We start from the raw sequence: 17,099 nt of genomic DNA on the forward strand, positions 1-17,099 counted from the left end.
ATGCAACACAGTGGTTGATTTTTGTTCAGTGACAAAGACAAAAACATAATGGGATAACAAGAACATTGAATAGGATTAACATTTCAATTAATAAGATATAGTGCTAAGATAAAGAGAAAAGGAAGGTCCAGTGACGGCAAGGAAGAGTTGTGGTGACGAAGACCCTTACTGAAGGCCTTGTCCACCCTCCAGGAGTTCGCCCGCTCCTCCCTCTTGAATTTATTCTGTGATAAAACACATGAAAGATCAGGTCAACACAATCATGTGATGAAAAATCATAACGACAACAATGCACCGGACTTCATCTGATTGACCTGTATGCTTGTATCGACAATACTCCATTTAATGTAATTATATGAACCTTTCTGATATTAAAGTAATCGTGTCTTAATGGCCCATTTCCATCGAAGGGTGTGGGTCAAAGGTGCGGCACGGTTCGCATTTCCACCGCCAAAAGTGGCCATGATCCGGACTGAGCCGTATTGAGCCATACTCATTTCAAAGTACTCCTCCGTTGGGGTACTGAGACGCCCGAAAGGATGCCGGCAAATTCGAGCTACATACGCCGTTTGTTAAACAGACCAACACAGTAACCGCAAGGTATTTCTGGACAACGATGAAAGCTTTGTTTATAGAAGAAAATGTTGCGCAAAATTTGGACGTCCTTCTTGGACGTCCTACATTGTTGCTCTTTGTTAATTGTGTTGCGTTCTTCTTTTTCATTGGACTTATTAGCAGTCTACACTGTGTCAGGCTGCTATGAGATCACGATGCTTACGTAGCTGCCGTGGCTATCGCCATCCGGCTTAAACCTCACCCTACCATAAGGGTACTGTCGGCGGTGGAAACGAGAGCCGTTACTGAGCTGGGCTATACCGCACCTTCACTACTGGGCTAAGGCGTGCTGGGCCGAAGTGGACCTGCCGGTGGAAATGTGCCATAAGAGCCCATTTAGGAAAGGCCATTTGTTTGTGCATCGACATCCCGTTTTACCCAATCAATCACTTATTTCAGCCGTTCTTTAATCCTGTTAATAAATATATTGTAGCTTTGAAAATATAGAAGCTGGGTGTAACCTTGATCTCGGATCGGCCTCTGTGAGGGAACAGCTGGCCGATCATGGAGAAGTCTGTCCCCACCATGCTGACTGCCAGGAAGAACATGTCCGTCTCTGTAACACACACACACACACACATTAAAACAGCGAACGTTATGCATTCAAAAAGTACACAAAGTGGGTGTGTGATTCCAGAAGGTCGTGTTAAGTTGCATGTTATCTACTGCGCGTGCGCAGTTTGGTTGGCTGGCTGTTCTATCGGGGAATAATGGCGGCAGCCATGGTTGTACATGTAATATGCTAACTTTCAGTAAACGTTTCAACTTGATCAACTGTCGTTGTGGTTATTGGATTATCTCGATTAACATTGGTAGCAGAGGATGGCTGCTGCTGGGAATTACAAAGTTCCGCCACCGTTTGACGAGAAGACGTCATACGAAAGCTGGAAAAATGAGATCGCAATATGGAGACTCGTCACAGAACTGGATGAAAAGAAGCAAGCCTTGGCGGTTACCTTGTCGCTAAAGGGGAGAGCCAAGGCTAGTGCTCTGGAAATTGCTGCTGACGACTTAAATTCCGACACGGGAATGACTACTAGAGGTGGTTCGGTCGCGAACTGATTCGTTCGAACGAACGAATCGTTAGAACGAACGATCCGAACTGGTTCTTCTCTCTCGTTCGCGTCGTTCGCGTCGGTCGTCTCGTTCACGTCGGTCGTCTCGTTCGCGTCGTTCGTGACTCAGAATTGACTCCTCCCAGACCCACGACTCGCAGACAGTTCGTTCAGGAAGACGAGGGACCGAGGCGACTCACGGCACACACTGTTGCTTGCACTGCACCAGGAGCAGGTTATAGTTATAACTAGGCTTTACTTAGTTAGCTCCAACGATACATGAAGTAAACATACTTGGAACGTCCATGTAGGCCTACGCAGCAGCACTATGCGCAGGTGATGCCGCATGATATGCCGCAAGGCATATCATTATTAACTAACGCATTATCTCTGAGGTGAAGTAAAGCCTCAGGTGGTCCGTTACATTTTCTTGTCAAGTAGCCTGGTGTTTACATTTTAGGGTTAGGGTTTCACATTGTTCCTTTATCTCGGGTATTTTTTTAATGTATAAAATTAACGATATTGACTCAACTTTCAGGATAAAGTGATTCGATTCGCCATTCGATTCACCGGAAACTCGACTGAACCAGTTCAGTCGAGTTTCCGGTAGCACTGAGTCTGACTGACTCAGCTGAGAACCATGCAATGGGTGCATTGCATGATGCGATTCACCGCTACCGGAAACGGAAACTGGACTGAACCGGAAACTGGGCTGAACGAACGAACGAACGAACGATTCGCGAACGACTCATCTTGGCGAACTGACTGACGCGAACTGGTTCACGTAAACGAATCATTGAATCCACCTCTAATGACTACACTTATGACTAAATTGGACTCATTGTCTTTGAAAGAAGAAAAGGACCGGCAGTACGAGGCTTACACCGAGTTCGATCGGATCGCTAGAGGAAGCGCTACTTCAATGGTGGATTACATCATCGAATTTGAACATCGCTACAACAAGCTCTGTAAATTTAAAATGGAGCTTCCGGATGCCGTGTTAGCCTTCAAGCTACTAGATACCGCGGGACTTAATGTGAAAGATAAGCAGCTGGCGCTAACAGCTTGCCCGAGCGTCTCTTTTGTTGACGTAAAATCAGCCTTGAAAATAATTTTTGGCGATAACGTTACACCACAAGATGGCAGCAGTGCGCTGCGAATGAGCGAAGATGCTGCCTACTACACGCGATACACAGGCAGACGAGAGGGTAGGTCAAACTTGCAACCGTTACAAACGGTGTTTCAGGGCACAAACCCACTCGACAAACATGGGAGGAGAACAAGATGTGCAGTATGCCAGAGTACTTACCACTGGGCAAAGGATTGTCCAAACAAAAAGGAATATGTAAAACTGACAAAGGATGAGGGGATAAAAAATGATGTTGAAGAATGCAACATTACTTTGTTTTCCAACGTTTTGTCTGACACAGAAATCTTCATGGTGGAGGCTTTGGGATCAGCTGTGATTGACACAGCCTGTACTAGAACTGTGTGTGGGGAAAAATGGCTTGATGATTACATCAGTGAACTGCCACAGAGTGAGTTGCAAAAAGTTAGTGACAAACAGAGTGCAAGACCTTTCAGGTTTGGTGATGGGAAAGTGGTCCACTCCACGCGGAAAGTGATTATTCCAGTCAAGATAGGACAGACAAAATGCAAAATCGAAACAGAAGTTGTCCCTGCAGATATACCCATGCTTTTAAGCAAGACTTCGTTGAAAAGAGCAAGTGCAGTTTTGGACATTGCGCATGACAAAGCGACAATGTTTGAACAACCTGTTGAGCTTGAACAGACATCTTCAGGACATTATTGTGTGAACTTGAGAGATGATAGTGACGCAGAAGAAAGTGAGACCCAAAACGATGAGGATGAAGTTCTCGCTGTGACAGAAAACATGACAACAAAGGGGAAAAAGACAGTCCTGTTGAAACTGCATCGACAATTTGGACATGCTTCAGTTGAAAGACTACAAAAACTACTGGCCTGTGCAGGTAATAATGATGAGGAAAGCAACACCATACTCAAAGACATTGTAAAAAACTGTGAAACATGCATCAGGTACAGCAAACCAAAACGCAAACCAGTGGTGGGTTTGCCCATGGCCTCAACATACAATGAAACTATTGCTGTGGACTTGCATGAGCTTGAACCGGGAGTGTGGTATCTCCATGCTATTGATCACTTCACACGCTTCAGTGCGGGGAGTATTATCACCACGATAAAACCCAGGGAGATAGTGAAGCACTTTATTCACTGCTGGATAAGTATCCATGGTCCTCCGCGCAGGTTACTCAGTGATAATGGAGGTGAATTCAACAACGAAGAAATTAGGGACATGGCTGAAAAATTTAACATTGAAGTGAAAACCACTGCAGCATACAGCCCATGGAGCAACGGCCTGCTGGAAAGGCATAATCAAACACTGACTGACATTTTGCTGAAGGTGAAGAAAGACAACCAATGTGATTGGAAGACGGCCCTGGATTGGGCCTTGATGGCAAAAAACTCGATGCACAATGTACATGGTTACAGCCCCTACCAACTAGTGTTTGGGCAGAACCCAAATCTGCCTTCAACCCTTACCGATAAGCCACCAGCTCTGGAAACAAGTTTGAATACTTGGGTAGCCCAACACATCACAACATTACATGCATCAAGAAGAGCGTTTACGGAAGCCGAATGCTCTGAGAGGATCCGAAGAGCCCTTCGCAAACAACTCCGGCCCAATGATGACAGATATGAAACGGGGGACAAAGTATACTATAAGAGAGTAGACTGTAACGAGTGGAAAGGTCCAGGCGTAGTCATCGGCCAAGATGGTGTGGTGATTTTTGTCAGACATGGGGGAACCTACATTCGAGTGCACCAGTCTAGGCTGAGAAAAGTGGATCACCCAGAGCTGGAAGAAAATACAAAGGGAGATCGAATAATTGTCAATGAAAAACTTACAATGACACCAGCAGTTGGACTCAATGATCATAACTATGACAGTGACGATGAATTACAGGAAGTGGAACCGAGAAATGATGAACACCTTGATGCTGAGGATAACACTGAACCCTCTCATGCATCAGTACAGCCTGGAGGAGGTGATCTTGATCAACCTGTCACGTCGCAGATAAACTCAACCGCGACTTGTGAAGGCCTGAGGCTGAAAGCTGGACAGTTGGTTCAATACACAGACAATGAAAGTGGCCAAACCCACACTGGAAAAATTCTCAGCCGGGCAGGAAAGGCCACTGGAAAACACAAAAACTGTTATAATGTGCAGTACAGTGAGCCCGAGGAAACTGATGGCACAACAAGGTCAGTTGACTTAGGACAAATTAAAGATCTTCAAGTTATTCTGCCTGAGCATGCCAAGGTATGTACTGACTACAATCAGGATGACATACTGATAGTGGATGATGATGCCTTCATACCTGCCAAACACATTGAACTCAGCAACTGGAAAAAGAATGATGTATTTGAAGAGGTAAAAGATGAGGGTCAGAAATGCATCTCAACAAGGTGGGTGTGCACACTCAAGGAAACACCTGATAGCATTGTACCTAAAGCCAGACTAGTTGCGAGAGGCTTTGAAGAAAGAAACACACAAGACCTTCCCAAAGACTCGCCTACATGTGCTTCAGAATCTCTAAAGATGATCATGGCTGTCATATGTCAAAATAAATGGCAGCTGAACTCCATGGACATTAAAGCAGCCTTTTTACAAGGTAAAGAGTTAACCCGAAATGTCTACATTCGCCCACCCCAAGAAGCACAGTGCAAAGGAACTGTATGGAAGTTGAAAAAGTGTGTTTATGGCCTTACAGATGCTTCTTTGTACTGGTACAATAGAGTGAAAGACACTATGCAGCAGTTGGGAGCTACTGTGTCAAAAGTTGATCCAGCAGTATTCTACTGGCTGGATGATTCCTGTGCTGTAATGGGGATCCTTGCAGCTCATGTGGATGACTTTATCTGGGGTGGTTCACATGCGTTCTCCACAGCTGTCATCCCCCAATTGAAAGATGCTTTTCAAGTTGGACGTGAAGAACACCACAGCTTCAGCTACATTGGAATGCAGGTTCATTCCCTGAAGGATGAGATACAGGTACAACAAAGTACATACATAAAAAGTCTTCAACCTATTCATGTGGACCCCACCTGAGCAACACAGCGTGAGGCTCCTTTAACAGAAATCGAGCTTGACATGCTTAAATCAAAGATTGGCCAGATATTGTGGGTAGCAAGACAGAGCAGACCGGATGTAATGTGTGACATATCCATTTTGGCATCTAACACAAAGCATGCTACTGTCCAAACCCTGCACTGTGCAAACAAACTCATCAGAAAACTAAAATCAGAAGAGGTGATCTTGAGGTTTCAGTACTTGGGAGAAAACTGTTCCCTCAAACTAGTCGTGTTCAGTGATTCCTCAATGGGGAACCTTGCAGATGGAGGAACACAGGGTGGACATTTTATCATGCTTATGGGAGAAGATGGGAAGTTTTCACCAATATGCTGGCAGTCAAAACGCATCAGGAGAGTTGTACGGAGTACGTTAGCAGGAGAGACATTGGCACTTGCAGATGGGATCGACAGTGGAGTTTTTCTAGCTACTATCTACTCGGAGCTTACCACTGGGGGTTGCACACACAGCAATTTGCCCATTGTGTGTGTAACGGATAACCATTCTCTTCTTGATGCTGTCAAGTCTACAAAGTGTGTCACAGAAAAGAGACTCCGCCTCGAAATCAGCAGTATTAAGGAGCTCATGCACTCTGGAGCTGTTCAGCAGATCATGTGGTTACCTACCAAGGAACAGCTTGCTAACTGCTTGACGAAGACAGGGACTTCTGCACTAAGTCTGCTGAGGGCCCTCAGCGAAGGTGTACTGCATCTTAAGGACTAAATGATCTTGACAATAGACTACAGTTAGTTTGGTCATTAAAACTGTCATTTAATCATACCTGTTTAGCTGTTGTAGGTTTAAAATATAACCTATGTTGATGTTCTATTTCTTGGACAGTGTTCTTAGTTTTTAAAAAAAAAAGTCCTTCGTTATGAAAAATGTTCTTGGTTTTGAAAAAATGTTTTTCTTTAAAGAAAAAGGGGAGATTGTTAAGTTGCATGTTATCTACTGCGCGTGCGCAGTTTGGTTGGCTGGCTGTTCTATCGGGGAATAATGGCGGCAGCCATGGTTGTACATGTAATATGCTAACTTTCAGTAAACGTTTCAACTTGATCAACTGTCGTTGTGGTTATTGGATTATCTCGATTAACAGGTCGTTCACGTGGATCAGACCTTCGCTAGACCAGGCTTTGGAGTGGGACTTCTTCCGGAAGCTGGAGTAGGTGGTGGTGGAGCCGCACTCAAAGACGGCATCCCCGTCACTGGCGGGGTTGGGGCCCTTGGCCCTCTTCACCTCGATCGTCAAACTGGGAGGAACAGAAGAAGCATTGAAGGAAGGGAAGCCTCGGACCAGCCTGCAGCTTTGCAACCCTTCGGCTCCAGAAACCAGCTGGCCTGGGGCCGCTTGGCACGTAATCACCAAGATCTCATCTTTGAACAAAATATTGTCTAAGTTGTCTATGGATCTGTTTCTTAAGACATACCTTTCAAATTGTACAGGGGTATATCGACAGATTGCATTGCGTTATATTTCCTTATGAATATAATGACAAATGTTTACTACTACTACTACTACACCATCCGATGTATACTTTATAGAGGTTTACACAATATATGCTTATGAATTGTGATTATTTGTGGTCGATTTCTGCTTAAATACATTTAAGTTATGTACAAATGTATTTAAGCAGTCTCGGCAGTGTCAGATTATTAGACAGTAATAGTATCACCCCATCAAGTGACCATTCCCTCTCATGATGAGAAAACCCCTCGGTCTGCATTTCTACCGGATAACGTGACTGTGGTCATTGGGACTAAACCGGGTTGATACTTTTCTATAGGATACGGACAAGGAATCGGACAGGAAAAGGAAATGTATATTTGAAAGGAAGTGGGAGCGTCCCTCACCTCTCTTCGTCGATGATCAGAGATCCGTCCTCGGCCACCTTCACCCTGGGGACCATCACCCCCCCCTCTTCCTCGTCATCCTCCACCTCATCATCCTCATTATCCTCAGCTCTATGGCTTGAAGCCTCGGGGTCCTTGACCTTCTCTTTGGATCTGTGGAGGGAAAATTGAAATATACAAATGTGTAGAAAGCAATGATACTAAAAGCACTAAACAGAGCATATGTATTGATTAGGTGAAATAGGGCCTTATCTGAGTTATGACCATGTGATAAAAAAATATTGATTTGAGTTATGAATATGTAAAAAACATTACTATTACCAATTACTCATAACTATTACTCCTAACCCTGTAGGAAGTGAACATGATGCAAGTATGGACTCAGTTTGCCCTCTATGGGTTAAACCATGCTATTGCCTCCAACCTGCTGTTGGAGGCTTTGGGTTACCAAGTAACACTCTGGCTCCACCGCCCTTAATCTGATTGTTGTAAATGGGAATGCATTGTTCAACATTTTGTCAAAGCCTGAACATCATATGGCCCCTTCCCTAAATCAGACAGGATGAGTTTTCAGCTGACTTAATTACAAAAAAAGCAGTGATCCTACCGAGCATTGTGAATGGAAGATCATGTGCGAAAACAAACAAACTCTGCATCAGTGAACAAGACAAGACGCAAGATAAATCCTGCGATTGTGAAACTCTACGGCATCAAACTTTTTCCGACTGTTAAATAGGCACACATGCTGTGGGACTCTCAGGCAAAACCCAAGGGATTATTAGGAATTAATAATTAGAATTTAAATATCCGAAGTGCTAAAAATGATCAACTGCAGCATCTTTTATATTAATCAAATTTGGAATTATTTTGCTTATCAGAGAATGAAAAGACTCTCCTGCTGATGTATTAAATGTTCACGCCAACAATATGTTTAGAGAGACAGGGCTAATGGTCGGGGTGGCGGAATATTGTCTTATATCAAGGACAGTATAAATTGTGCGCAAATTCACATATCCTCTGTTAATGACTTGGAATGCATTGTTCTCAAATTAAATCTCTCAGCCCAAATGTCATTCACTGTGATTAGAATGTATAGACCACCGTCCACAAAAACTGTTTTCTATGATAACCTGAATGCCCTTTTGAAGGAATGTGATAATAAAAATTTGATCATTTTATTAGGAGAATTGAACATAAACTGGAGTGATAAAACAAAAAGGAAAGAGCTGAAACGTGTCACAATTGAATTCCAACAGATAATTTTAGGGCCAACAAGGATAGCTAGTTGATCAGAGACACTCAATGACTTGGCTTTCACAAATAGACCAGGAAGAATAAGGAAATATTACAATTTGGTCACAAATTGTAATATCTGACCGGCTATCTGACCACAATATGATTCTGATCGTAAGAAAGCGCTCTAAAAATAGTTCAACTTGATCAAACTACCCAGAATTCAACTGGAATAAACAGCTTGCACGTAAAAGTATTGCTGATAATTGTAATTCTTTCATGGTAAAACTTGAAACAACTATACACATAAAACCAGGCAAAAGAAACCATCTACCTTGGATAAATGAGACTATACGGTTACTAATGAAACAGAGGGATCATGCCCTTAAGATTGCTCTCAAAAGTAAACTGGTCAATGAAAGGCGTGTTTATACCACACTAAGAAATAAGGTTTTAAAATAACTCATGCAGGCAAAGGCAACATTTTTCATTAATGCTTTAAAGCTAGGGGAAATACCAAAGAAATCTGGCAGAATTCAAAATAATTAAAAGGGAAATCAAACGCCATCAGTAAACCAATAGAACTAAATATAGAGGGAATCGTAACAAATTATTCAACTCAAGTGGCAGCAGCATTTAACTCGACAAAAGTAATTTGGATCAAATTACTTTGTCACCCCTCTAGAACCAGATGCTCCCATTCTGAGTTTTAGATGTGAACAACTCCAAAGTGAATATGATGATTATATCCTCTCTTAATGGCTTAAGGGCAAAGGATGTATATTGGATGGGCACAGTATTTATTAAAACTCATATGTAGGCACTCATACCTTCCATCTCAAATATTGTAAATTGGTCCATTAATGAAGGAGTGTTTCCCAGTTCCCAGAAGACTCCGATAATTACACCAGTATTCAAATCAGGTGATCACACTGTCATTAGCAACTACAGACCATAAGCATTCTTCCAGGCACATCAAAAATTGCAGTAAAATAGATTTCTAAACAGATCACAGTGCATTTAAATAAAGGTTCCTTCCCATTGCATCCTATGCAATTTGGGTTTAGAAAACATCATTCTACAGAAACGGCTAATTGTTTTCTTCTGGAAAATATAAGGGCTAAATAAGATAGGGTGGGGGGGGTGGTATTTTTGTTGATTTAAAGAAAGCTTTAAATAGGTTTTAATTATGATATATTTATTAATGACCTACCTGAAGTCTGTCTATCTACTGTCACCTGTCAGATGTACGCTGATGACTCAGCCTTATGTCTACATGCTAAAATCAAGAAGCAAGCCCTAGAAAAACTATCAGCTGCAATGGTCAATATTTCAAATAGGTTAGCAAACTCATGTCTGCACCTAAATGTTGATAAAACTGTATGTATGTTATTTTCAAAATCTGCAAATAGCGATCAAGATCCAGATGTGACAGTAGAAGGGAGAAGACTCTCAGTGGTCCAAGAGTTCAAGTATCTGGGAATAATAATAGATTCAAAACTCACTTTTAAAACACAAGTTAAAATAGTCCTAATCAAAATTAAATTCAACTTATCAAATTTCAGACACATCAGGAATTATTTAACTACAGAGGCCTCAAAGCTGTACTTTCATGCTATGATTTTCTCACATATTAATTACTCTTACCAGCTGAACACAGGCAGGCGGATTACATTACGCTCAGTTGAAACACATTTTAAAAAGGCCTTGAAAACGGTAGATAAAAAAATCAAATTCATATCACCATTGTAAAATCTTGATGAAATATGATGTGTTGACTGGGAAAACATGTTTAAGTTCGCAGAAATCTTACTTGTACATAAAATCTTTCATGGTATGGCTCCCCCTCTGCTCAAGGAATTTGTTAAAGGTCCCATGGCATGAAAATTTCACTTTATGAGGTTTTCTAACATCAATATGAGTTCCCCTAGCCTGCCTATGGTCCCCCAGTAGCTAGAAATAGAAATAGATTTTAATCCATGATGGCGTAGTGTGTTACTAATGGTTTTCTTTGAGACTGTGGTCCTAGCTCTCTTCAGGTCATTGACCAGGTCCTGCCGTGTAGTTCTGGGCTGATCCCTCACCTTCCTCATGATCATTGACGCCCCACAAGGTGAGATCTTGCATGGAGCCCCAGACCGAGGGAGATTGACCGTCATCTTGAACTTCTTCCATTTTCTAATAATTGCGCCAACAGTTGTTGCCTTCTCACCAAGCTGCTTGCCTATTGTCCTGTAGCCCATCCCAGCCTTTTGCAGGTCTACAATTTTATCCCTGATGTCCTTACACAGCTCTCTGGTCTTGGCCATTGTAGAGAGGTTGGAGTCTGTTTGATTGAGTGAGTGGACAGGTGTCTTTTATACAGGTAACAAGTTCAAAAAGGTGCAGTTAATACAGGTAATGAGTGGAGAACAGGAGAGCTTTTTAAAGAATAACTAACAGGTCTGTGAGAGCCGGAATTCTTACTGGTTTGTAGGTGATCAAGTACTAATGTCATGCAATAAAATGCAATTAATTACTTAAAAATCATACAATGTGATTTTCTGGATTTTCTGATTGTCTCTCACAGTTGAAGTGTACCTATGATGCAAATTACAGACCTCTACATGCTTTGTAAGTGGGAAAACCTGCAAAATCGGCAGAGTATCAAATACTTGTTCTCCCCACTGTGTGTGTGTATATATATATATATATATATAAATAAAAGCATCCATAAAGTAGCATGCCATGGGACCTTTATCAAAATATAAACTTCCATGAGAGCATCCACAAGAGGGGATTGTAAAATACCATCTAGAAAAAGTTATTTTCGGCAGTCAGCCCTTTCTTATCGAGCAAAAAAATAAATAAGTAGCATGGTCTCGGCAGCACTAACTACTGTCTAGAAGTATTACTAGATAACACTAAACCAGGCTTAAGTCTTACACTTCTCTTGTTGGCGACGCTGGGACCACTGTCTCATCCTCTGGAACGGACTCCTCCAAATAGGCTCTGGAGGGAATCAACAAAATAACACTCTTGGTTCGTAGAACTGCAATTCCAACCCATAGATCAATCCAAACATCACATCAACGTACATAATGACCAGCGGTAGAGCAGCCCCGCTGGTTCAGAAAGGCTCCGGGGGGAGGTGGGGACTCACGTCATGGGGTTTGACGCGGGGAGGTAGTGGACCAGGTCCCTCATGGTCATCTTGGAGGGATCCAGGGCATACTCCTTTAGGCGGTATCTCGACTTCCTGTTTCCTTGCTAAGGGATGGTGAGGAGGAAAAAGACAAAAGGGAGTGCCAAAAATGATTTATGAAACACAGTTCATAAATCACTTTGTCTCTCATAAAGCACTTGCTGTGTCTTCTCAAATGACCCACCTTCTCCTTCTCCTTGCCCATCTCCTGCCGGAGCAGTTCCCGTAGCCTCTGGGCTTTGGCAATCCTCTGCAGGTCCTTCTGGTCGTGCAGCAGCTGGCTCAGTCGCATGTTCTTGGGCAACGTCTTCCCCACCTTGGAGGCCTTGGCCAACAGGATCCGGGCCCTCTCCGAGTTCTCCCTCGCCTCCTTGTCCGGGATGGAGAACGGCGCCTTATCCGGTGGTTTTGGAGGGACTTCTTTGGCCTCACCCGCCGGAAGAGACTCCGGATTTTGGGGCTTCTCGGATGGCGTCGGCTCCACTGGGGTTTCCTGAGTGGTGGGATCGTTCCCTGGACCGGAGCCTTCGATGTGGGCCTTGGGGATTGGATCCCCATGGTGGGCTGCTGCTGCTGCTGCCGTTGGGGTTGTGGTGGGTTCTTCGAGGTCTGACCCCGGAGGTCCAGCAAGCCCCTCCTCTGCGGGGGGTTTGGACGCTTGAGTTTGGATGTTCTGGTTTGCCGACGCCCGTGCAGTCGCCCGGTTCGGGGCAGCGGAGACTTTGGGCTTGACGGAGACACGCTTCCTTCTTTGAAGGTTAACGGAAGAGGAAATAGTGGTGGTGGCGGGGGTAGTGATGGAGGTGGTGGTGGTGGGGGTGGTGGATGCCTCACCGTGGTCATCAGCAGCTTCCCTGCCAAGTGGAAAAATAAAGAAGAAACTTCAGTATTTCATAACTTATTTTGATTGGTGTGTGAGGAATTGATGGTCACAATATTTGAGACTTTTCATAAAAATGTAGGAAAAATAAAAAATAACTACCATGATAGATAAGATTTAGGAGCTATTATTTGAGAGTATATTACTATAAAAGGCATAGCCATCCTTAAGCCATTAGTGAGTGAAATGTGCTGTCTGTTTTGAGTTGACTGCCCCTTTTCAATTTTAGACCACTCCTGGCTAATTTCTGACCAATAAGGGCAACACTTTCCTGATTTGTTGGAGGAATACATCTTGCCTGTCAATCAAAGGTGCTTGAGAAGAAACACTTTTCAATGGCACTTTTCAAAATAACGTAAGTCAGGAGAGACGTTTTCCAAAATCTCTCTCTCTGTCTTTACAACTCTCTAATCATGCCTTAAAGGTCCCATGGCATGAAAATCTCACTTTATGAGGTTTTCTAACATAAATATGAGTTCCCCTAGCCTGCCTATGGTCCCCCAGTGGCTAAAACTTGCATTCGGTGTAAAACGAACACTAGGTTTTCTGCTCGCCTTTGAAAAAACGGGAGGCTCAAGCGCGCTGATTTGGAATGTGGTCCCATATGTCATCATAAAGGATCTTAACTCCTCCCCTTTCTCTCCCTGGCCCACCCAGAGAATTTGGCCCACCAATGAGACACGACCGTGCGAGCGCCGTGTTTGTTTGTTTGTTTGTTTGTTTGTTTGTTTGTGATTACACAAAGTGTTTGCTGTTGATGTTATGGCGCATAACACGTCGGTTCTTTGACGTCTCTTGTATTTCCACAACAAGACTGTAGTTGGGGTTATCTCAGCCATGGTTGAGAAGGAATTGGGGGATAGGAACTTTGGCTTTCACTCCCTGAAGTATGAACTGCGACATGCTGCCTGCCGCTGGTTGCCGCGAGGCACCACCGCCGCGAAGCACCCCCGCCGCAAAGAAGCACCGCCCGGCAGCGGGCAGTTGGCAGCGCGCGGTTGTCTACTTCAGATTGATGTGGAAGTGGAAGAACCAGAGACGTCTGAGAACCCGACGAAGTTGTTTGTGATTCATAATATCGTCTGGAGGCGCACACAGCTTGGCCGTGATAATATGTATTATATGATATAGATATTTATGTATTATATGATATTATTTAGATCTCTTGTTACCAGGACTGTAACGCGTGCGTCGTACACACGCTTACACACAGTGTTGTACACGCTGTTGGTAACACGTCAGACGAGAGTTATAATATGATAATATATATTATACGATATAAATATCCATGTATAATATGATATTATTTAGATATAGAGCTCCAGGACTCCCGTGTGTTCTAGAATATTAACAGAATACGGCTAAAGGCTGTGTGCGCCTCGTCATACACCACTGTAAACAGAGCGCTTGGTACCGTGGCTTCAAGCTGCTCAGGGCCACACCCCCACCCTCCTCCTTGACCCGCCTCGCTTCTCCTCATTTGCATTATAGCTACAGACACCAAAACAGCGCATTTGGGGGAAGCTCAATGTGCGACTGGCTCGGAGTGGCTGCAACTCTGCACCACGGCTGAATTTCGGGAACGTCTTTGAATACTGTGTTAGTGGCCCACTAATACCTATATTAAAGCATCCATAAAATAGCATGTGATGGGACCTTTAAAGTTTGGGTAGGCAATTTGGAAGTATCCAACAAGAGCAAATCCTTCAGGTAGGGCTGAAGGATTTATCGAAATAAAACAGACATTGCGATGTATAGAATGTGATTTGCAAATCGCGAGGGCTGCGATTAAGAAACTTTTTTTTTTCGTAATTTTTAACTTACTGACTGGAGATCAGAAAGATTTGTATTATAGTATAGTATAGTAATAGTTTAAAAAGATGTTATATCAATTCATGCATCAATTCATCTCAACACATAGGCCTGGCCTAAAGGAAAGAGCAGTTTATATGTTGACTGCTTCAGAAGTTGTGTTGGTCATACTATACAATGAGTTATTGCTTGTTTAGTGAATAATACAGAACATAAGGAACTTAAACAAAAAAAGTGGATACTAAATCGTGATCGCAATACTGTCAAAATAATCGCAATTCGATTATTTCCCAAAATCGTTCAGCCCTACCTTCAGGCGTCCATGCCCAATGAGCGTACAGACAGAGTGACTGCATCTAGGCGGGTAGGTTGATAGACAGGTAGTCCATCCAATAATTTCAGAATGAAACGATTGGCTTTTTACAGGCCAGCAACTGCCACATATACCAGATGTTGACCTTTTTTTGGTCAGAGCATTTTATTTTTGAATTGTAGCTGATGTGTAAAGCGAATTTCAAAGATTAACTAAACATGCCGACGTAAAGTGCTTCTACCCCAGCTTAAAAAAAAACAAAAAGAACAATTGCTACTCACCGTTGAATTGCGGTCGTCAAACCTGCAGTGGTAGAATTGTTATTGTCCTCTACTTCAACCGCTGTCATGTTGTTATTGTCCTCCGTTTGGGCAGTGGACTCTGCTGGCGTAGGATCGGCTGGGGGGTCATCCTGGGGTGTAGGGGCCTCCTGGGCCGTTGTGGTGGCCCCAGCTCTACCCGGTCTCCCCACGTTGGGCCGAACGCTGATCCTTGACCTACGAATCATTCTCTCCTGAAGAGAGAAAGGCAGTATGCGGTGTTACATTTCCTGACAGACTGGAACACTGTCTATGTATCCATTTAGTCTGACCTTTTGAGTTCCCTGTTAAAACAAAACCTGTAGCCAAGAGTAGTGATTAGTAATGCGCGATATAAACAATATATGATATAAACGATAAAAAATGGCCTACGATAGAGATTTTAATTCTATCGCTCTATCGCGATAATGCATGTTGATGACCCAAAATACGATGTTTAATTTTTGGTTTGGTGCATTTCCTTTTCACATTGCAATTTTCGCAACAGTGCCAGGATTCGTCAACAAACCTGTATGTGTGCAAAGAACGTTAAATCATTGGACAAAAAGGTCTGGGGCGTTGTAAAGCGTTAAAGAAAAAGGGGGGGGGGGAGCACCGGTGAAAGTAAACAATCATGGATATCCAGCGTGATATACATTGATCTGCGGACTGGTCCAACTCCTTCTCCCTCATCCTGACTCGGAATGTGTTAAATGCATCGGCATTTTTAAGTTATGTTTTCCAGCATACTTTTTACTTGCTTTTGTCAGACCGTCGGGTGGTGGCTCAACATGGAGCAAAGAGGAGACGGAATGTCTTTTGGATATCGGACCCGAATATCCAAAAGACGCTCCGTCTCCTCTTTGCTCCATGTTGAGAAACGTCTCCGAGACCACCTCTCCGGCTGGGTCAACCTCCTTTTGATGGTTAAAAATATCACGTAATCGACAAAAATCTTAACAATCAATGATCGATCATCAATTAATCATGCCCATCCCTAATTGTCAGTACAGTGTCTTTTCCTTATCTAGAAAGACACCCGTTTTTCCTGTTCTCTGCATCTTGGGTGGCATTTAACCCATTTGTGCCGGCTGCTGCGCGGCACAACATTGTATCTAGTAGATACAATGTTGCGCCGCGCAGCAGCCGGCACAAATGGGTTAAGAACCAAGGACTTAAACTAAGTGTAGTGCCTTTTAGAATGGTTTGCACTAAAGGAAAGAAACCCAATACTAATTTTATTTATCTGCAACATTACGTTGTATGATTAGTGTTTCACAATGAATGTTCTCGAAATTACATACTATATTTCTCTTTTTTTGAAATACATTTAGCAGTTTGGCTTTCCTTAGGGTCTATGTAACTTGTTCTGAAACGGTTATTTTATGATTTTATATCGTGATGTATATCGTTATCGCAAGAGGCTGCAATGTATATCGCAATATGGACTTCAGGCCATATCGCCCATCTCTAGTAGTGATCGGCCAATATTTGAGTTTTTTACGTGTATCGTATCGGCCAATCTTTTTTCGGTATCGGACGTTTTTGTCATGACTTACAGAAAGTTCAATAAATGTTCATTTTTTAAAATTGAGACATTGTAACATTGTAACATACAACGTTATCATCATTGTGTCATTTTTTTGATGTAAATTGAGGGAGGCTTAGCCTGGAAATCCAGAC

The 17,099-nt window shown here is 43.0% G+C and overlaps 1 protein-coding gene across 3 annotated transcripts in view; it reads right to left on the reverse strand.

Annotated features, from left to right (window-relative positions):
• The window catches only part of LOC307074758 (uncharacterized protein), a 37,912-nt gene that overhangs the window by 13,766 nt on the left and 7,047 nt on the right, over nt 1-17,099 (reverse strand). For all 3 annotated transcript variants that reach the window (XM_079735064.1, XM_079735063.1, XM_079735062.1), the window contains exons 2-9: nt 15,399-15,631; nt 12,297-12,966; nt 12,071-12,177; nt 11,854-11,919; nt 7,696-7,848; nt 6,961-7,094; nt 1,077-1,171; nt 170-224 (exon numbers count right to left, since the gene is read on the reverse strand). In XM_079735064.1, coding sequence (XP_079591190.1) covers nt 170-224; nt 1,077-1,171; nt 6,961-7,094; nt 7,696-7,848; nt 11,854-11,919; nt 12,071-12,177; nt 12,297-12,966; nt 15,399-15,625 — 1,507 coding nt within the window. In that variant the 5' untranslated portion in view covers nt 15,626-15,631. The remainder of the gene's footprint in view (nt 1-169; nt 225-1,076; nt 1,172-6,960; nt 7,095-7,695; nt 7,849-11,853; nt 11,920-12,070; nt 12,178-12,296; nt 12,967-15,398; nt 15,632-17,099) is intronic.

The sequence above is a fragment of the Pollachius pollachius genome (genome assembly GCF_949987615.1).
Source record: "Pollachius pollachius genome assembly, chromosome: 4".
Taxonomy (NCBI): Eukaryota; Metazoa; Chordata; class Actinopteri; order Gadiformes; family Gadidae; genus Pollachius; species Pollachius pollachius.